Source organism: Ceratotherium simum, chromosome 20 (assembly GCF_057802395.1).
Source record: "Ceratotherium simum simum isolate JZ-2026a chromosome 20, ASM5780239v1, whole genome shotgun sequence".
Classification (NCBI taxonomy): domain Eukaryota; kingdom Metazoa; phylum Chordata; class Mammalia; order Perissodactyla; family Rhinocerotidae; genus Ceratotherium; species Ceratotherium simum.
Window position 1 is genome coordinate 37,167,681 of NC_141919.1, and position 22,248 is coordinate 37,189,928.

General features: G+C 33.9%; 1 protein-coding gene across 9 annotated transcripts in view; it reads left to right on the forward strand.

Annotated features, from left to right (window-relative positions):
- The window catches only part of CNTLN (centlein), a 325,461-nt gene that overhangs the window by 215,752 nt on the left and 87,461 nt on the right, over positions 1-22,248 (forward strand). For 7 of the 9 annotated variants that reach the window (XM_087444653.1, XM_087444645.1, XM_087444650.1 and 4 more), the window contains 4 exons: positions 4,860-5,395; positions 9,716-9,896; positions 16,002-16,092; positions 16,173-16,396. In XM_087444653.1, coding sequence (XP_087300779.1) covers positions 4,860-5,395; positions 9,716-9,896; positions 16,002-16,092; positions 16,173-16,396 — 1,032 coding nt within the window. The remainder of the gene's footprint in view (positions 1-4,859; positions 5,396-9,715; positions 9,897-16,001; positions 16,093-16,172; positions 16,397-22,248) is intronic. The other 2 variants (XM_087444646.1, XM_087444651.1) reach the window with 2 other exon arrangements.

Genomic DNA, 22,248 nt, shown 5'->3' on the forward strand with positions numbered 1-22,248 from the left:
GAATTTTAACATAAAGGATTATATTTTAAAGCAAGGACTCATGAATTTAAACCTTGTGTGAATCCTTAAATTCATAATTCAAAATCATTGACTTGCCAAAATGGGGTAAAAAAAAATCAATGTTAGTGAAATAAATGTGGAAACACTTGTGCTTCTGTTGACATAGATTGAAAATATTTTCAAAGATGAAATGAAAAAAATGACAATAGAAATTATAAAAATTTATATTATATGTGCTTATTAGTTATGACTTCGTGGTTTAAACTTTAAAATGGGACGTGATGAGACTCTCTCTGTTACACTTCACTAAGCATACAGATTTACAATATTTGAACTAAAAAAACTGAGCATAGTTTTAGCTTCACCACAGTAAAAGGGTAATATGTTTATAATTTTAATTTTAAACTTGAAAATATACATGACTCAGCTCATTTTAGATAAAAGTTTATGGCCATATGATTTAGTATAGCTCTCCCTGTTTTAATAGTACGACTCGTGTAAACCCTGTAGTCACTTTACATCATGCCAATTATTAATAGAAAAATGTTGTTTAAAAATCTTAGCATTTATAATTTTATACTTAATTTATATTTTTGTATATAAATACATTGTTATCAAGTTCAATTGGGTGGCCTTGACTGCATTTTAGCACCTTTTGTTATTGTTATAAAGAAAATATTCTTTAAATAGGTTTATTCTTGTAAAAGTTTGTCATTTGGCTACACTGAATACTTAGATAAAGCCAGAAATGCACAAATATGTAAACAAAAATATTAACGTGGCTTCTTATATTTCTTACATCTGTGAATTGACTTGTAAGAAATCTAGTGATTTAAGCAGATGATGGGATTCCTTATACTTCTGACACTTGCCATATGGTCAGGTAACAAAGGCTATCTTATTATTGCTGAATAACATATCAGGTTAACATAATAACATACAGAACAAGAAATGCTCACATTCGTTTACCTTAAGGTAAAATGAATGATTGAAATCATGTATGTACTACCAGCTAGAATATCATACAGTTTATACTAGCTTATCTTCTTTTTTTCAGAACAATATTTTTTTTGTTTGCTAGGTTTTGTATAATTTTCATCTCTATGGATTTATAATACTACGCCACTATCTACTGCCTTAGAATAGAAACGCTAGAGAAACCCATTATTTCATCTCAACTGCCATAAATGATTACTACCATAGTAGATCCAGAAATCCATTTTAAGTCTTGAAAAGCCAACAGGAATTATTTTCATTGGATCACATGTCAAATTAGCATGCTGATTTGTCACTATTTTTTTATATTAACCTAATGTAATTGTATGAGTCATGATTTACCCCTTTATTTGAGTTTCCTTATTTTAGAAGGATGTATATGAAACTCATTCAAAATAGCTTTAAAAGATAGTAACAACATGAAAACAATATTTGTTTACATAGTAGAAATGACACATGTAGGAGATTATTTTTTAAATAATGTATTAACATTTCACACTATTATGGGATGTATTGTGTCCCCCCCAAAGTTATGTCTAAGTCCTAAACCCCAGTATACAGAATGTGACCGTATTTGGAGATGGAGTCTTTAAAGAATTGATTAAGTTAAAATGAAGTTATAAGGGTTTAAGCTACCCAGTCTGTGGTACTTTGTTATGGCAGCCCTAGCAAAGTAATACAAACACTTCACAAAGTCAAGTGTTTTATTTCAGTTTTGAAAGGAGCCATCTTGTTGGTAACTTATTTAAATGTTCATTACTGGAGGAAAAGTATGAACTTGAGCTGACTTATAGCACAGAAACCAAATACCTTTAACAATTCCCCAGACTTTCATTCTCAAATATATATTGAAATTTTCCTTTCTATTTTTGGAGGCTTAAAACCAGTTTAACAACAATTTTTAGAGTATACCTTGAATAACACTTTAATACATGCTGTGGACTTTGCCTTTGTAAAGTCTTTAGAAGTAGTGTCTCTATTTTGTTATTTATCCTTCATTTTAAACTTAAATGTAAATAATTCTGACCAGTTCTTATGATGAAACATGGATTCACTTTAGGCAGTTAACAAACTTTAATCATTTTAAATGTAACAGAGTTTAAACAGACATTTTTCCATTGGTATATAAAATTTTTATGAGTTATACTCCAACTTAAATGGATTTTAGTCAAAAGAAAAAATAATGCTAATTTCCAGAATTGAAATCTCAAATTTTAGATGTATATTTGCTACATTTGTTTGTAACATATTATATTTTAATCAAATGTATAAAGTTAATTTAATGGCTAATTCAGCAATATTTAGTGCAAGTAATTATATTTCAGCTCAAGGTATTTTATTAAGTAGCTGTTAGGATTACTAATAACTGAGATGATGATGATGATAATAAATTGTTTAGAACTTACTGTATACCAGGAATTATGGTATATGATTATATTTAATACTTACAATCTGCAAGATGGGTGTTATTAGTCCCATTTCACAGATGAGGAAACTAAAAGTAAAATAGGTTAAATATTTTACCAGGTAAAGCAACCAGAGCTGGAAGTGAGATCCAGATTGGACCAAAATTCAGTTTTCCCTAGACCACACTTCTTCTTCTTATTGTGTTTTTATATCACCACTGTCAAAATCAATTTTTTTGAAAATGTGTAATTTTGGGGCCAGCGCCGTGGTGTAGTGGTTGTTCGTGCACCTCCCTTTGGTATTCCGGGGTTTGCAGGTTTGGATCCTGGACGTGGGCCTATGCACCACTCATCATGCTGTGGCAGTGTCCCACATACAAAATAGAGGAAGATGGGCAGAGATGTTAGCTCATGGCTAATCTTCCTCAGCAAAAAGAGGAAGATTGGCAATGGATGTTAGCTTAAGGCCAATCTTCCTCAAAAAAAAAGAAAGGTGTAATTGCTTATTTGCACAAAATACATTTAAAAAGATACAGTCTATTTTACTCACTCCACTCTGGATCCTAACATGCTAAAATATTTTAAAATATATTTATGAAAAGTATACTGTTTGAGGCAGTGATTAAAAACCACTGAGAGAAACTGAAGAGATTATAAAAAAGGTGATATTCCTTATTTGTTTGTACTATTTTTTACTAAATGGGGAATAAAATTTGGTGGTAGAGTGATTTGGAAGAAGTAAAAAGTCATATTATCCAGCTCTCCAGTAAAGTATTTGCGTTGAGAAGGAACGATAGAATTTCTTTTGCAGAAATACACAGAGGTCTACAATAGTCTGGTACAAACTCTTTCATATACCTCTACTCCAGGTCAGGAGTAAGCCCTATAATGACATAGGTCCAATAGTAGATGAGTATATCATACTGTGGAAAAAAAGTGATTAAAATTAGCTGAGATTCTTCATATTACATTGGGAAGTATGCATGTCCCAGGACAGGATAACCAATCAGTAAATGACTGTAATTAAATGAAGGGAGTTGAACTCACAAGAAGTGTAGGGATACAGAAGGATAGGTAAATCAGAGATGACTGAATCTCATGTTTAGGAAACAACGTACATTCATCTTCACCATCATAAGTGAAGTCCAGTAAATTGGAAAGTGTTAAGAATATGGATGAGTTTCATCTTGTGTATTTCTGGAATATTATTTTAAATCATTCGTTGTCAGTACATCACATATGTTTTCTCCTTTGAAGAATTGTGTTTTAAAAGTAAATATGAGTCCATATAATTTTTGAGTCATTTAGGTTTCTGTCTTCACTCTGGTTCTTTGTTCATTTTCCATACATATCAGGTAACACTTCTTCCTCATATGGCTTGTGGAATAGTGGGAGGGGCACAGAATCCTGAATTGAATTCCAGTTCAGAGGAGGAAATGTTTACCTCTATTGTATTATTTAAATTTTCAGAGCCTCCATTTCCTCTTCTGGGAAGATAATTATTGGCTCTACTTACCTTACATGTTTTTGAGATGATCAGAAGAGATCATGTTTATGAAACTATTTTATAAATGGTAAAATGAACTTTACAAACAGTAGTAATTATGAATTTTTCAAGATTTAAATCAAAATCAACTCCTCCTTGAAATTTTTGTATTCATGGTTTAGAATTAATTGTTCTTTCCTTTGTGCCCAGACTTATGGCACTTAGATCCTACCCTTTATTAGATTTATTTTTGCAAGTGTCTTTCTTTCCAACTATTTTTTGAAATTTCTTAAGGTCAGGAATTGTATGTTGTCATTTCTGTGTCCTAAAACATGAACATTGTTTTTTGAAATAAATGAAAAAAATTAATTCATGTGGAACCTTGAAATAATTATAATTTGCAGTTATTAGACTTTTTTTTTTTTTTGGTAAAATGCTCCTGTATTGTGTAAACTAAGGACCTCATGACTACTAAAATTATATTTTTCTAATTTAGAAAAAAGCGGCCTTAGTAGATTATTTTGTATTTAGGTCATCAGTTTTTCATATGATTGTTAAATATTGAAGAAAAATGTTTTATTAATAAAGTTTCTCTGTGTACCTATTTTTATACGTTTTGTATAAGTTGTTTTTCTCTGAAAGTATTTTTTTCACGATAAATAGACTATATATCCAAAGCACTTATGATCTCAGAAAACTCTGCAAAGTTTATTAGCGTACTTAGTTCTGTGTCACTTTGTGTAGAATTTTAACTTCTTTTACCATCTGTCCTTTATTCAACAGATGTGTTATGGCATTTTAGAATGTATTTATCTACACCACCTTAGAATTATTTAGAAATTAAGTACTTGAGATTTATTTTGTCCTTGTGGTAAATGTAATTTTATTTTCATAAGTTAGAAACAATAATGAAAATACAGTAGATTATGGTTTTGGACTTTTAAAAGAATAAATTAAACTCTTCTGTTTAGGTTATTGAATTGGAAAATCGGCTAAAATCTTTTGAGAAGAGGTCAAGAAAATTAAAAGAAGGGAATAAAAAATTAATGAAAGAAAATGATTTCCTGAAATCCCTCTTAAAACAGCAGCAAGAAGATGCAAGGACCAGAGAAAAAGAGCTAGAACAGCTACAAAATGAGAGTCAAGACGTAGAAAAAGACAAAACTGAACTTCAAGCAAAAATCAGTGAGCTGGAGAGAGAAGTCACTTCCCTAAGGAGACAAGTGGCAGAAGCTAATGGGTTGAGAAATGAAAATGAAGAGCTGATGAATTCAATGGAGAAAGTGCAGCATTCAGCAGACAAAGCGGAATCTGAGATTGCCACCACGGAAGTGAGATCTGGACAGTACGATTGTAAGACAACCACTACCAAGGTGAAACTTAAAGCCGCCAAGAAAAAGTGCTTTGTGGGTCGTTACCACACTGTTCTCAATCACTCCATCAAGGTTATGAGCAATGTGTTTGAGAACCTCAGCAAGGACGGCTGGGAGGATGTGAGTGAAAGCAGGTAAGGCTCTCATTAACTTAGCTCTGTGGTGGGGACACTGTGCATATGTAAAGTACCAGCAAATGGAGATTGAATTTCAACTACTGTCGATTTGGTATTCAGAAAAAATACTGTCAGATCCTTTGAAATATCTTGGGAGGTCTTGTTCTGAGCTTATTGACTGAAATTTGCATGCAAAATTAGCCACAACTGCATGAGTATTTGAATAGGTGCCAAGAAACCCAAAAGAAGGCAATGCTTGATTTCTTCCAGTGATGCTATTTTCATGCAGTCATGAGGCTTGAAATTGACAGTTTGGCAGGTTGATTTAATTTGCTGGCCCTTTGCATATTCACCACTGACAGCTAAGGATTCCCAGGCAAGCCTACTAAGTCGGTTTAGTTATCTTGTGACATGCCAACCTGGGAGGAGAAACATTTTTCCCCCTTAATTTAGTTAGATAAATTTTGAATGACCCATTTCAGCTTGTTACCAGATGTCTACAAGCTGTTTAACATCCTTTAAATTAAGAACCATCTTCACTAATTATTTCATGTATGTATTATGCAAAGTCATTGTACCAACTTTAATTGAATGCTGGTTAAAAATTAGTTCTTTAAAGTTAAAGCTCTGCAAATTCCTAGTCTTAAGTTATATAACCCCTAGTGAAGAGCAGCGGGAGAATACTAAAAATCTATAATATTTCTTTCCCTTACCCCTGGCTATACCTTCATATACGTACTTGAAGCACATCAGTAAAACCACAGAGACAAATGGATAATAGAACACCTCGTTTAATACCTAGATAATAGGAAAGTTCAGTGTTGCCAGAATTGCTAACAGACAAATTGAACAATTTTCTATAATTCTGTTTTGTTTTTATAATGGCATGTATTTCCTTTTATTTTCCCAAGTTCTTTTTTTTTTTTTTTTAATCCCCAATAGTAGTCTGTTTTAGATTTGGGATGTCTCTGGATAGTTTTCTTAATCACAGACTTAGAACTGAAATGTATCTTAAAATGTGGTTCTCAAACTTGTTTGCACATTAGAATAACCTGGGATCTTTTAAAACATCCAAAGCTCAGGCCACACCCCATAACAATTAAATCATAACTTCTGGGGTGGGATACAAGCTTCAGTACTTTTTGAAGCTCTCCAGCTGATTCTTATATACAGACAATTTTGGGAACCACTATTTTAAATGATCATTGGGTCAAACCCCTTGTCTTCAGGCAAAAAAAACTCAAAAACTAATTTATGAAGGTAAGGAAGAAGGACCAAATTTGTGTTCCCATTTTTTTGTTACCTCTTCTAAGTAAACCTCTTCTAAGGTTTTCTTCTGTGTTCTCAAAAGCAATTAGAGATAAAATCCTACTTAGCTTAAAACCCACTAAGCATTTATCTATGTCTTCAAGGAAATTCTAGTTTTAGCTGCTAATTATATATCAGCCAGTTGGCACTTACCACACTTTTCATGGTATAGTGATGCAGTTTACTCATGTGTGAGTATGTGCTGAGGAGGAAAAATCTTCCTTTCTTCCCTTTTAGGTTCTTCGGCTGGTCTAATAATTAAATTGAGGTAAAACAGATTAACAGGAGAAAAACAAATTTAATTTTCTATGTACAGGAACCCCAAAGATATGAGGCTCAAAAGGCAGCCAGGTGATTGAGGCTTGTATAACATCCTGAGCTAAGGAAAGGGTATGGGTCTGGGGATACAAAGGAGAAGAAGACTATTCACAGGAAAGCAGAGGAGATGTTTGGAAAACAAAGGTTGCCCTGTTATGCAGATGTTTCTTAGGGAAAAAGGTATCTCTGGTAATAGCTCTCTTCCTGGTACAGGCCCCCTTTTCAATGTAAATTTAGGCAGTTGAGGGCGGAGGTAAAGAGCTTTTCCTGAATCTGCTGGGTTTTGATTGCCTTTAGCTCAAAATAATCCACATGCCAAAGTGGCAATTTTGGGGTCACGTATTCTGCTCCCCTTCATATGTATGTATGAATAAATACATGAAAGTTAAGTAATAACACTCAATTCTGATTTCATCATATTAGTGCATGTGCGGAAAGTTACATATTTTGGGAGATGTATCACACAATATCTCTTAAAACAGGATTGTCATTTAAGTGATTTAACAATGAAACTTGATTTTACACTGTGAGGATTAAATGTTACATTTCCTGCCTGACAGAACAGTCTCAGGAATCACTCAGCTGCAAAGTATTCTCAATTAGAAATCTCACAGTGAGCTTCAGGACTTCAGAAAATTCTCTCTCTTTTAGCTTTTCATAGTCTGAAATATAAGAAATTTACTTGGATACTGATAAAAATTGAAGTTCATCCTTTATATATATAAAATACTATATTATATAGTTATTACTTTATTAATATTTATTTACCATAGTTGAATAATATTACAAGAGCCTGCTGTCATTTGACAAAAATAATACAAGTTAGTAACGAGTTTGAAGTCCTTTATTCAAGGGAATACAGTCCATGGGTTGGGGGAGTACAGTTCCTAATAAGCAGTGGAGTACTCTTTCCCGGGGATCCTGGGTAAGAGGGAGTTTTCTAGAGCGTTAGAAGAGGCAGTGTGGAAACAGGGTGATTGGCTAGGAGGTCGGGATTTCCTGATAAGGCAGCGGGTCCTGTTTTCTAGGGTAAGGTAAACTAGCTAAAGTTGAGTTGCAGGATTGTGATTGGTGTATGTTAGGTGTCCTTGACAGTGAGGCGTTTCCCTTAAGTGCAGCTGACTTAGGTTTAGATTACTGACATGGACCAGGCCACTGGGGCAGCTGCATTTTGTGGGTCCTGATGTAAGAATTACCTTTATCAGTGCTCATTCTGTGATGGGTGATAAGCAGGAGGAGTTATTAATACCTTAAAGAAGGAAAACAGAATTTCAGCAAAGCGTATTTATCAAATTTGTGGATAACGTGACATTGAAAGTGATGGAAAATACTTCACAAAATAGAATGAAAATCTGCAAGGATCTTAGTAGACTGGGAAGATATGGTGATACAAATGACTGCAGGGTCCTTTACTTGGCTATGAAATCCCAATTGCTCAACTATACAGTGGGAAAAATATGAAACTTTGCAAATAGTGTATGTAAAAATATTTTAGGAGGTTTTGTTACATCCTATGTGAGTGTACAGTACAATATACTTGACAGAAACGCTTACACAATTTTTGTCTGCATCTACCAAGAGTTCTCCTAAGTAACTTCTTGTGGTACACTTGTGATACAAAATTGACTTCTGGACATAATGCTCCATCAAGATAAGCTGGAGCACATTCAGGAGTGACCAGGGTGGGAAAGCATCCCAGAAGCATACATGTCAGGAATATTTGAACAAGCTAAGGCTGCTTTTCTTAGAGATGTCTCAAGTATCATATAACTGTGTCCAAATAGTTAAAAGATCATTGATGTGGAAAAGGAATTGGGCTTACTTGTGTGTTCTACTCAACTTCCACACTTCTAATCTTCTTCCCTTGCTTTATTTTCTCTCTTTAACACAAACTATTAACATACTATATATTTTACTTATTCTTATTTGTTACCTCTCCCCCAGCCCCATTAGGATGAAAGCTACATGAGGGCAGGGGTTTTTATCTACTTTATTCACTTACTACTTTATCTCTTGTGCCCAGAAAAGTGCCTGGCACATAGTTGGTGCTTCACAAGTATTTTATTGAATGATGAATGGCTATACGAGATGGAACTGGGCTCAATGGGCAAAAGCCTCAGAGATTCAAATTTTGTCCCAGACTAAGGGAAACCTTTCTGTTAGAAAGGTTAAAGCTTTCCGCTCTGGCTCAAAGAGTAGTGAGTGCTCCAACCCTGGAAGTGTTAAAATATGTGCTTCCTGAGTTGACACTTAGAGAAATACTATAGAAGTGATGCTAGTAGTCATTTGATAATAGATAATCTAATTTCTTGATGAGATTTTATAATTTAAAATATATTTAGACTGGGCCGGCTCCGTGGCTTAGCGGTTAAGTGCATGCGCTCCGCTGCTGGCAGCCCGGGTTCGGATCCCGGGTGCGCACCACTTCTCCGGCTATGCTGGGGCCGCGTCCCACATACAGCAACTGGAAGGATGTGCAGCTGTGACATGCAACTATCTACTGGGGCTTTGGGGGGAAAAAATAAATAAATAAAATCTTTAAAATATATTTAGACTAATTTTCTCTCAACATTAAGAACCAGTAAATGCTCAAATTTCACTTAGAGTTTTATATGCAGTATCTACTGTAATATTATTTGGTCTTGAACTTAAAAGAGGTACATTTAACTACTTTTCTTCTTGGGTTTTGTGTCTCCCCTTTTTTTCCAAAAGCAGTGATTCTGAAACACAGACCTCTCAAAGTTTGGGAACAATTATTGTAGAAACATCCCAGAAAATAAGTCCTACGGAAGATGGAAGAGACCAAAAAGAAAGTGACCAAACAGAAGACAGCCAAATACAAGGAAAAAAAATAGTACAAATATATTCAAATATAGATGGCAAGACCCCAAAGGTATACGATGCAATTTTGCTTAATTATAAGCTGTTTTTAATTTTATCTTATGCTTCATAACTTAAATCAATTTTTGTTGCCAGTGATTTAATTTGAATCCTTAAAAAATTGTTTTCTTGGAAGTATGCAGTGAAAATACTCACCAGTACCAGTTTGTTACAATCTTTTGCGTAGATGAAAATGAAAATAGATATTATTCTTTTAAGTATAAATCTTAAGGTATTTATAATCTCAGCAAAAAAAAATAAAGGTGATAATAAGCTCATTATTGTTTTTAGGAATATGAAATATACCAAGTAAAGAATCTTTTGTTTTTATATTAGCCTTCATGATGATAAAGTTATTTGGTCTGACTAAATCTTTAAATTTTTGATTTCTACCTAATTCCCCAATGTATTTTAAATCTTAAAAAATTAATGTTTTACAACAACTTATTCAATAATTCTTACCACCGTTACATCATGTCACCAAAAGGTTTACCTGTTCATCGTAAATCAGTGAAAAACTGAGGAAAGATCATTTTATTTTGTTGTAAAAAATCAGATTGTCTTTGAATTAACCTATAGAGTTCTTTTAAAACCAAATCCAAAAATCTTTATTTTTTGAGATCTGGCCAGAACTGTGAAGGAAAAAGTGCAAAGATGACAAAAGTCTATTTTAGTTACCGCTGGAATAAAGTTCAAATGAAGAATTATATGCTCACTGCCTGTTGATTGATTGGTTGGTTGATAGATAGATTTTATAGAAGTCTTCTATTTTGCCACGTATGATTTGGTTGGGAATTTTGTTTAGTTGCAGTCATTTATGTGCAGCTTAATGAGTTTGTCAATAAAAGTAACTCATAATTCTATTAGTATAAACTACTTTGAATAGATCTATGTACATTATGGACAGTCAGAAAATAAATGTTGACAAATTGTAGCAAGTGTGTTTTGAAAATATTAGAACTTCTCACTAACCCCAAAGATAACCATTATCTCTAATTTAATCACCCCTCTCACTTTCTTTATAATTTTCTCTCTCTTAACATTATGTTTAATTTTGCCTGTTTTTAACTTTATGGAATCTATACAGTATGTCTTCTTTTGTGTCTGGATTCTTTTGCTCAGTGTTATGTGGAGTTTATTCATTTTCATTACTGTATATAGTATTTAATTATCTGAATATACCACAATTTATCCATTCTACTGCTGAATTTTGGGTAGCTTAACTTTGGATTTCTTGCAAATAATGTAATGAATATTCTTGTTCATGTCTTCTATTGCGAGTGTGGACATTTCTGTAGTGAAATACCTAGGGGTGGAATTACTGCACCATAGATTATGTGTTTCTAGCATTTAGTTGATAATGCTGTTTTCCAACGTGTTGTACCAATTTGTTGTACCTACCAGCAGTCTGTGAAACTTTTTACTGCTCCTCATTAACACTTGGTATGTTAGTCTGTCTCATTTCAGCCACTTTGTATGTATATTGAGGTATATTGTTGTGGATTTAATTTCCATTTCTGTGATTACTAATAAGGTGTTGAGTACTTTCCCATGATTATTGACCATTTGGAATTCTTTAGTAAATTGCTTCTTCAAATTGCTGCCCATTTTACAAATGAGTTGTCTGTATTTTTCTTATTCATTTGTAGGAGTTCTTATGTATGAGCCTTTTGTTGCTTATATACATTATAGATATCTTGCCCTACTCCATTCTGTGTCTTTTCACTCTTAATGAGTCTTAAGGAACAGCACATCTTAATTCTAACGTGATCAAATTTATCAATTTTTTTTTCCTGTATGAATAGCACTTTTTGTTTTCTGTATAATAATTTTTTACCTCCTCCAACTTAGATATATTCTTATACTACTTTCCTTGTTATCTTTTTCTATATTATCTAATTTACTATTTTGATTTTCATGTCTGTCTGGCATTGATTTTTGCATGTGATGTAAGATAGGGATTAAGTTTCACATTTTTCGCTGCTGTGTTCAACAGTGCCACCTTTGTTGTAAATCAAATGTGCATATACTTGTGGGTATGTCTCTAGACTGTTTCTTCTGTTCCATCAGTATATTTATCTACATCATGCTGTCTCATTACTGTTATTTTATAGTAGTCTTGATTGATAATAGAACAAGTCCCCCATCTTGTTGTTCTTCAAGAGTTTCTTCAGTATTCTTGGTCCTTTGTTCTTCAAAATGAATTTAGAATCAGCTTCTGAAGTTTAACAAAACACCCTGTGTGCTAATGATAGGGATTATATTAATATAAATTCATAATAAAACAATAAGAACACTCTGAAAAGTAGAGAGAAGACAGGCCAGCTAGGGATCTCAGGACTCAAGGAACAACGTGGTCGAGGAGTTCTCTGGGTTTTCATTCTGCCTCGTGTATCCTGACCTAGATGCTGAAGAAACCTGCAACTTGGAAACGCCAATAGGTCAGACAGTAAAAGCCCCCAATAAAATCCTATTCTCTCTAATCAAAAGACCAGGAAAGGGACAACCCAGCAAGACAGAAAACTTTTATATAATAACCACCCTACTCTAGCCAAACTGCAGGAAAAATTGCAACCCTACCTCTACCCCCATCAGTAAAGACCTGGTGGGGAACCTAGACTTTCACTCTCACCTGGTAGAAGGAAGCACCCCTGCTCCTCCTCTCACATCAGGGTGGTGTTAGAGAAGACCAGGTAAGGAGCAAATGGTAAGGACTCTCTCCCATCCATGTAATTGGAGGCCATATAGGGAGCTGGACATCCATCCCCATCTGGCAGTAAAGAGATGGCCCTCTCCCTTCCTACCAGGGTGATTTCAGAGGCCAAGTACAGAGTTGAGGGCTTTCATCACCTCCCATATCTATAAAGCCTCCTACCCACTCTCGACGGTGTCAGTGGAGGCCAAGTGAGGAGCAGAAACAAGGCCATGCTTGATCTCTCAGCCAGGGTGGTATCAGCAGCAGAGGCCTTTGGGGAGCCTGAACTTCCAGCCCTACCAAACAGTAATGAGGTGCTCCTCCCTAACCAGGGTGTCAGCAGAGTCTAGACTTCTCTCCCCAACTGGCAGTACTGAGGTGGTGCTCCCTTGCCCCACCAGTGTGGTGTCAGAGGAGGCCTGCTAAAATGGAACGTTTAAACAAGATCCAGAGTCTTGAAACATAATACCCCAAATGTCCAAGATACAGCTAAAAATCACTCATCATACCAAGAAACTAGGGAGACCTCAACTTGAATGAAAAAAGACAATCAACAGAAGCCAACATCAAGATGACACAGATGTTGGAACTATACGACAAGTATTTAAAGTAGCTATTATAAAAATGCTTCACCAAGCAGTTATGAATAGGCTTGAAACAAATGAAAAAATAAAACATCTCAAGAATGAAATAGAAAGTCTTAGCAAAGAAATAGGAGATAGAAAAAAGAACCAAATGGAAATTTTAACCAAAAAATAAGGTAGCTATTTTGTGTTTGCCCCACAGTGGGTGGCATCAGTGTCCAGCAATCAGTTTGATGTCAAGATTGATGACCCCTAATACCCACCAAGAGCGAAAAAAAGGTTTATTACTTACATAATGGGATAGAGAACCTAGAAATGGGTCCCCAAGTATGAACAACTGATTTTTGACAAATGTGCAAAGGCAGTTCAATAGAGGAAGTATAGTCTTTTCAACAAATAGTGCTGGAATAATTGGATATCCTTACATAAAAAAATGTACCTATACCTAAACCTCATACCTTAGACAAAAATTATCTTGAAATGGATCACAGACATAAATGTAAAACATCAAATTATAAAACTTTTAGAATGAAACGTAAAAGAAAATCTTTGGGACTTAGGGCTTGCTGAAGGGTTTTTAGACATGATACCAAAAGCATGATCCCTAAAAAGAAAATCAATAAATTGGATTTAATCAAAATTAAGAACTTTTGCTTGTGGAAGACCCTATTAAGAAGATAAAAAGATATGCTACAGACTGGGAGGGAGTATTTACAAACCTCAATATACCACAATTTATCCATTAAAATATATTTACAAATATATCTGACAAAGGACTCCTATCTTGAATAAACAAAGATTTTTTTTCAAAACTCAGCAGTAGAAAATCAAACAATCCATTTAGAACACAGGCAAAAGACGTGAACAGACAGTTCACTGAAAAGGATAAATGGATGGCAAAAAAGCGCATATAAAGTTGTTCAACATCACTATCAGGGAAATGCAGATTAAGACCCTGAAGAGACATACATCTATTAGAATAGCTAAAATAAAAATAGTGACAATACCAAATGCTGGCAAGGATGCAAAAAACTAGATCCCTTATACAATGGTACTGTGAATATCAAGTGATATAGAACTCTGGGCAACCGTGGCAGTTTCTTTAAAAAAATAAAAATAGTCATACACTCACCATACAACCCAGCTATCTCACTCTTGAGTGCTTATCCCACAGAAATGAAAATTTATGTTTATCCAGAAAACCTATACATGAACGATCATAACAGTTTTATTTTTAATCGCCAAAAACTGGCAACAACCAAAATTTTCTTCAATAGCGAAATGGTTAAACAAACAGTGGTACATCCGTACAATGGAATACTATTCAGCAATAAAATAGGTACAAACTGTTGATACCACAGAATGTCCCAGCTTTGTGACCTCAAATTTCTCATCTTGAATTGGTGCCTGAGCTTTCTTCCCTGCCTTCTGTATTCTGTGCTGCTGTTTAAATGGAATTTCAAGGTCACAAGGGATTGTCATTTGTGCTCTGTTTTGCTGGCTACTTTGTTGGTCACTTGTCTCTCTGGATTCCTGCTTTCACTTCATTTTTAGCCTCAGAATTTCCTTTAATATTTTGCCTTGTTAAAAATTGTGCTTTTTTAAAGTGTTTTTAACAAGCATTTTAAGTGTGCTTGTTTCAAAATATAAGAATTTTTCTGAATTTCCAGTCAGTAATAATACTAAAAATGAAAGCCCAATTCTTTTTTATTTTAGGTCCAGTTAATTTGATACCAAGTCTGGAGACTAATATTGGTAATTTGGTAGTTCTGTTTTGGATCTTTTTACAGTGCTCAGTACATGTTTGGCACTTGAATCTTAATAAAGCAATGAAACATTTTTAAAAATAATCTTGTATACTGGTCCTGAAGACAAGTTCAAAGGAAGCATTTCAAAAATATTTTGAGAAATGAAACATAGTTAAAGAGAAGTAATTAGTTTAAAGGAAAACCCTATCTTAGATAGGGGTTTCTGGTATTTATGTTAATAAATCAGTTCTATTACTTTAGGGCCATACCTTAGATATAATATAGTATAATTTATGTATCCATCACCATAAAATATATGGCTCATTGTCAAAGTAACATTGGATCAAATTTATTTTTTCCTTCCATTTTTACTATAATTATTCATTTGTTCCTGAATTGGGATCTTTGAAAAAATTTTCTTTTTTTTAAAAAGAAATAGTTTTTTAGATTGATATTGTTTCTCTTTCCCAGCCGATAAATTCTTAAACAAGACCATGTATTTTATTATTAGGATTTACAATATTTTTGAAACATATTCCTATTTAAAATTTTGCTTTGGGAAAGCTTTTAAAATTGGTGAACATTTTGGAACAAAAGTCAACAACATGGCTTCATTTTATTTAGCCTCAGTGTATTGCAATGCCATGAGGAAAACGTACAGCTTCAAGAAAAGTTACTTTATTATCATCAACATCATTTTAACTTCATTTATCAGAAGGGATCCATCAGTCTACCTGCAACAGAGAACCTGCTTGAGAAAAGGAATTAGATTCTCAGAGAATAAGTTATTAAATATTCTTATTTTATTTCTGTTGCTTCTAGTGTATTTACTCCTAGATTTTTAAACTGTCCCTAGGTTAAATTTCTACTACCTTTAGGTTGATTTTATATTTGTAACTTCTGCCTGCTAGGTCAACGTTAGTGTACATATTATGAGTTCTTGGTATCAATTATAGAATTTTATTGTCTAGATCTTTTTAACTCTGCATAAATAAATATAGTTATAAGTAACGAAATATTATTTATTATATTGGTTCACTTGAAGTTGTTATTGAGTAATAATCTAATTTTTATGAAACCTTCCAATTTAGGATTATCATTATAAGAATACCAAAAAACCAACTTTTCAAAAGAAAAATGGTAATATTCAAAAGAGTTCACATACAACAGTTCCTACCAAAGGTAAGACTGCATATGAAATTAACAATATCTTTTAAATTTAATGTGATTTTTAAAATATTATGAACATTATTTTTATATAGTTAACAGAGAAAAGTGGAAAAACATAACTGCTCAGAAATCAAGTAGCAATATTATTTTATTACGAGAACGGATTATATCCTTGCAACAACAAAACAGTGTACTTCAGAATGCCAAAAAAACAGCAGAATTGTCTGTTAAAGAATATAAAGAAGTCAATGAAAAGCTTCTTCATCAGCAGCAAGTATCTGATCAACGATTTCAGACAAGTAGACAGACAATAAAGGTAAAGGGACCTTTAAAAATAAATTATAATAGAGTATATTATAAAAGTGGATATTTTGTTTTACATGTGTTGTTTGGTTTGTATTTGTGATAAGACATGTCTATGAGTTAAAAAAAAATTCCCAGGCACTGCTAACTAATGTAATTAGTTTAATACTTAGGTTTCTTTAATAAGGTCACATTAAGGAACAACCTACATGAGAAAGTGAACTCCAAATCAAAAAGACAGACACTTTACTAGCATTCCTTTTCCACTTAGTTTGTCTCTTCTTAACATTTTTATATCATCTTTTTTGTGTTATATCTTGGATTTTAAATGCAGTCTCCATAAATGCATTTAGCTTGCCCATTTGCCCATGTCTAAAACTTTGAATTTATCATTATAAATCACATTATTAACTAGTAATTGCCTCATTTCCTCTTTGCAAACGCTAGTATAAAATGTGAAGATTCTAATATAAATATTTATCTTAATGTGTTCCTATAACTTATCTATGCTTCTTTTACTCAGGTGAAATGAGTTTTCTGCAACAATTTTTAGACACATTGTACCTTATTGCTGGTTATCATAATTTAATTTTAAAGCAAATGAATAAGAAAAGATTGTTTGTTCCTTAAGTCTCCATTCTTAAAGGTATTTGCTTATACAAGGAATGATTTGTTGGAAATTTGTTGTTTTACACGGAAGAATTCTTTTCATTATTTTAGGAAATAATTTTTAAATCGCTATCACACATAATTGTAAATTACACTTAAATTCTAGTGCTTTGATTCAAGCAATACTTAGAAATGTTTTAATTATAAAGGATTAGTATTATACTAGTTATACTAATAAGAACTGTGTTCTGGCTTCATTCTCAGAGTAGGCTTATACCCAAACCTGACCCGTGTTCCAAACTTACACTGGATGTTACTTTCTATGATCTGGTTTTTAAAAATTTAAGACTTGTTTTGTGGCCTAACATATAGTAGATCCTGGAGACTGTTCCGTGTGCACTTGAGAAGAATGTGTATTCTGCCATTGTTGGGTTCAGTGTTCTATGTATATCTATTAGGTGTAGTTGGTTAATAATGATGTTCAACTCTTCCATATCCTTGCTAATTTTCTGTCTAGTTATTTCAAATCACCCACTATTATTATTTTTTTGTAATAATTTTAATGAAATATAATTCACATACCATACAATTCTCTCATTTAATCTACTGGTTGTTACAATATTGACAAAGTTATGCCACCATCACCAAAATCAGTTTTAGAACATTTTCATAACCTCAAAAAGAGACCTGGTACCCTTTAGCTATCATCCTTTTATTCCCCCATCTCTCCTAGCTCTAGGCAACCACTAATCTACGTTCTGTCTATATGGATTTGCCTATTCTAGACGTTTCATACAGATAGAATCATACAATATGTGGCCTTTTGTGTCTGCGTCTTTCACTTAGCATAATGTTTTGAAAGTTCATCCTTGTTCTAGTATGTATCACTATTAGTGTAAGGACTTTGAAAATTTACTCCTCCATAATAAAAGCAATGAAAAAAATGGGCAAAAATGGTCAGGGATCAACATTTTCGTAACACTGGATACAGAACCTAATCTTCTAAGGGTTAATGTAATATTCCTAAGGCAATTAATTGATGGCTCAAGGAAGTTACAAGTTTTCTAAACAATGAGTTCCTTATCTTTAAAAAGATTCAAGATCAGGGGCTGGCCCGGTAGCATAGTGGTTAAGTTCACACACTCCGCTTCAGCAGCCCGGGGTTTACGGGTTCAGATCCCAGGCACAGACCTGCACACTGCTTATCAAGCCATGCTGTGGCAGGTGTCCCACATATAAAATGGAGGAAGACGGGCACAGATGCTGGCTCAGGGCCAATCTTCCTCAGCAAACAGAGGAGGATTGGCTACAGATGTTAGCTCAGGGCTAATCTTCCTCACCAGAAAAAACAAATAAATAAAAAGATTCAAGATCAAATAAAAGTATTTTACCTGAAAACTATAAAGCATTTTATTGAGACTTTCTGTGCATATTGAGGAACACTTTTAATTCCTCTATGGAACTCTGGAAATTAACCAAAGACTTGCCATGATCTAGGGAGTGTTTATTCAAGAAAAACAGCTGAATCTAAATAAGAGCAGGAAAGTTTGTGGCATTTTAATTCACCTTAGTCCCATCCCCCACTCTTCCAACTCAGCAGTAGCCTGGGAAAAAATGATGGTCCATATTCCCCATGCAGCCTGGCAGCTGCCAGAAGAAGCAGAATAGAGCTGGAGCTCCTTTAAAGACTCATTCGCAAATAATTGTCATCATTTGACCTGTGCGATGGTTCCCAAGAAGACCCCAATTAAAAAGATGACTCTGATCTCTTTCAGTGTGAACAGCCTTCTTCCTGGCAAGGGAGTGGGTTGATGGGATTATCACAATTACAGGCAAGTGTTTTAACTTCAGGCTGCCTGAGGTGATGAATGAGGTCGAAAAATATATTAACCAAGTAGCTTAAAAGGAAAAGCTGGGGAATGAGATGTCCATAAGAGTTTTGAAAAGATATGAAATATTCCTGGGAATGTAGAGGACACATGCATTCATGGAGCTGTGTGCATGCTCAGGGAAAAATGAGAAAGCCTAAGCTTTCACCTCTGTCTTACCATAAGGGTCTGTACAAGAAGATAGTAAATGCTAAGGCAGTATTGTTCACAGCAGCATTATTAATAATAGCCAAAAGGTAGAAACAACCTAAATGTCCATTAGTTGGTGAATGGATAATCAAATTGTGGTTTATACACACAATGGAATATTATTAAACCACAAGAAGTAATTAAATATTGGTACATGGTACAACATGAGTGAATTTTTAGAACATTATACCTAGGGAAAGAAACAAGTCACAAAACAGCACAAATTATGATTCCATTTATGTGAAATATCCAGAATAGGCAAATCTGTAGCAACAAAAAGTAGCTTAATGGTTGCTTAGGGCTGGAGGGACGAAGTATATGAGAGTGATTGCTAAAGTGTACATGTTTCTTTTTAAAGTGATAAAAATGTTCTAAAATTAACTGTTGTGGTGGTTGAACCTTTTGTGAATATACTAAAAAACATTGAATTGTATACTTTAAATGGGTGAATAGTTTGGTATATGAATTATATCTCAATAAAACTTTTAAAAATATGTTGATTTTAAATAGAAAAATATACAGACAAGTAGTAGTATCTGCATGAATGTTGCTGATATTACATTAACTGTTGACAATAATATAATAAAAATCATTTATCCAAATTAATAAAGCCTATTGCTAACATAAAAATTGATTAGGTAATGAATATTATGGTAAAAATGTAAGAGCTACGTAACAGTTTTAGGTGTGTAAAGATCCTACTATTACATGAAGGATTTAACTTAAATTATTATTAAACTCAACAAAGTAAAATATATTTAAGGTGAATTTTCTTAAAATTAGTTTCTAATTAAAACAATGCATTTTCTTTTCCTAACATAGTCAATTCTCTATTGCAAAAGTAAACATTAAGGCATAGAAATATATTAAAGCTAACAATATTGACTAGTTTTTCTAGTTTAAACACTTAGATCTTTGAATTAAGAGCCTTACTCAGCGTTCACATGAAACATGTGAAAAATGAGTCCCAAATCTTAAGAATAACAAGATGTAAATGTCATTCTCTTTTTTCCGGTAATTTTACTTATGTGTATTATGACTTTGGAAACTCCTTTTTAGTCACATATGGGTCATCATATAGATTTAAAGAGCATTGACTCACAGAGGTAGACTACCAGAATCCCTATTATTAAAAGAGAATGAAACTCTCCCATGAATGCACCTTCTAGAAAATGTTTTGAATGTTTTATATTAGGTATTAAATAATTATGTATATCAACTGATAGATATCAAATGTAAATGTGGAATTTACTTACTGTAAAATTTATTTTCTAATACTGTAATATTTATTTCCTGAAATAATGTGTTGAGAAAAAGCAGAATAATCATTATTCATTCATATATGAATAGATGAGTTATTTTGTTAATTTTCTCTCTATATTTGTTTAACAAAATGTATTTCAAGAGGTGTATTATTGCTATGGATTGACTTGTGTTCCCCCCAAAATTCATATATTGAAGTGCTAATCCCCAATGTTATGGTATTTGGAGATGGGGTCTTAAGAGGTAATTAGATTTAGATGAGGTCATGAGGGAGGGGCCATCATGATGGGCTTAATGCCCTTATAAGAAGAAGAGACACCAGAGCTTGCTCTCTCTACCATGAGGGGACAGAGCAAGAAAGTAACTGTCTGCAAGCCAGAAAGAGAGCTCTCACCAGAATCTGACCATGCTCGCATCCTGATATACTTCCAGTCCCTGGAACTGTGAGAAATTAAATGTCTGTTGTTTAAGCCACCCAGTCTATGGTTCTTTGTTATAGCAACCTAGGTAGACTAGTACAGATTTGGGTACTGGGAGTTGGGTGCTGTTGTAACAAATACCTAAAAGTATGGAAGCAGCTTTGGAACTGGGTAATGGGTAGATGCTGGAAGAGTTTTAAGGTGCATACTATAAATATGGACCTTAATTAAGAGTATTCTGGAGAGGTCTCAGATGGAAATGAGGAACATGTTATTGGAAACTGGTGGAAAGGCAGTCCTTGTTATAGAGTGTCAAAGAACTTCGCTGAACTCTGTTCTAGTATTTTGTTTAAGGTAGAATTTGTGAACAATGAAATTATATGTTTTTTTATTTAGACCTTATTTTTTGCGGGGCAGTCTTAGGTTCACAGCAAAATTGAGAGGAAGGTACAGAGATTGCCCATATATCCCCTGCCCCCACACATGCGTAGCCTCCCCCATTATCAATATCTCCACCAGAGAGGTACATTTGTTACTATTGATGAACCTACATTGATACATCATAATCACCCAAAGTCTATAGTTTACCTTACAGTTCACTATTGGTATTGTACATTCTTTGGCTTTGGACAAATGTATAATAACATGTATTCATCCACATATCCATTTCACTGCCCTAAAAATCCTCTGTTCTCCACCTATTTATCCCTCCCCCCTGAACCCCTGGCAACCACTGATCTTTTTAGTGTCTCTACAGTTTTACCTTTTCTAAAATGTCATATAGTTGGAATCATACAATATGGAGGCTTTTCAGATTGGCTTCTTTTTCTTAGTAATATGCACTTAGGGTTCCTCCATCTCTTTTCATGGCTCAATAGCTCATTTCGTTTTAGTGCTGAATAATATTCCATTGTCTGGATGTACCACAGTTTATTTATCCATTCACTTACTGAAAGACATCTTGATTGCTTCCATGTTTTGGTGATTATGAATAAAGCTGCTGTAAACATCTATGTGCAGGTTTGTGTGGACATAAGTTTTTAACTCCTTTGGGTAAATAACAAGGATCACAGTTGCTGGATTGTATGGTGAGCGTATGTTTAGTTTTGTAAGAAGGCCAACTGACGTCAAAAGTGGCCATACCATTTTGCATTCCAGCAATGAATGAGAGTTCCTATTGCAACACATCCCAGCCAGCATTTTGTGTTGTCAGTTTTATGGATTTTGGCCATTCTCATACGTGTGTGGTGGTATCTCATTATTGTTTTAATTTGCGTTTCCCTGAAGACATATGATGTGGAGCACCTTTTCATATGCTTATTTGCCATCTGTTTTTCTTCTTGGTAAGGTGTCTGTCCAGATCTTGTGCCCATTTTTCAGTTGGGTTGTTTGTTTTCTTACTGCTGAGTTTTAAGTGTCCTTTGTATATTTGGATGTGTCTTTTGCAAATATTTTCCCCCAGTCTATGGCACAATGGGTCTTCTTATTCTCTCAAC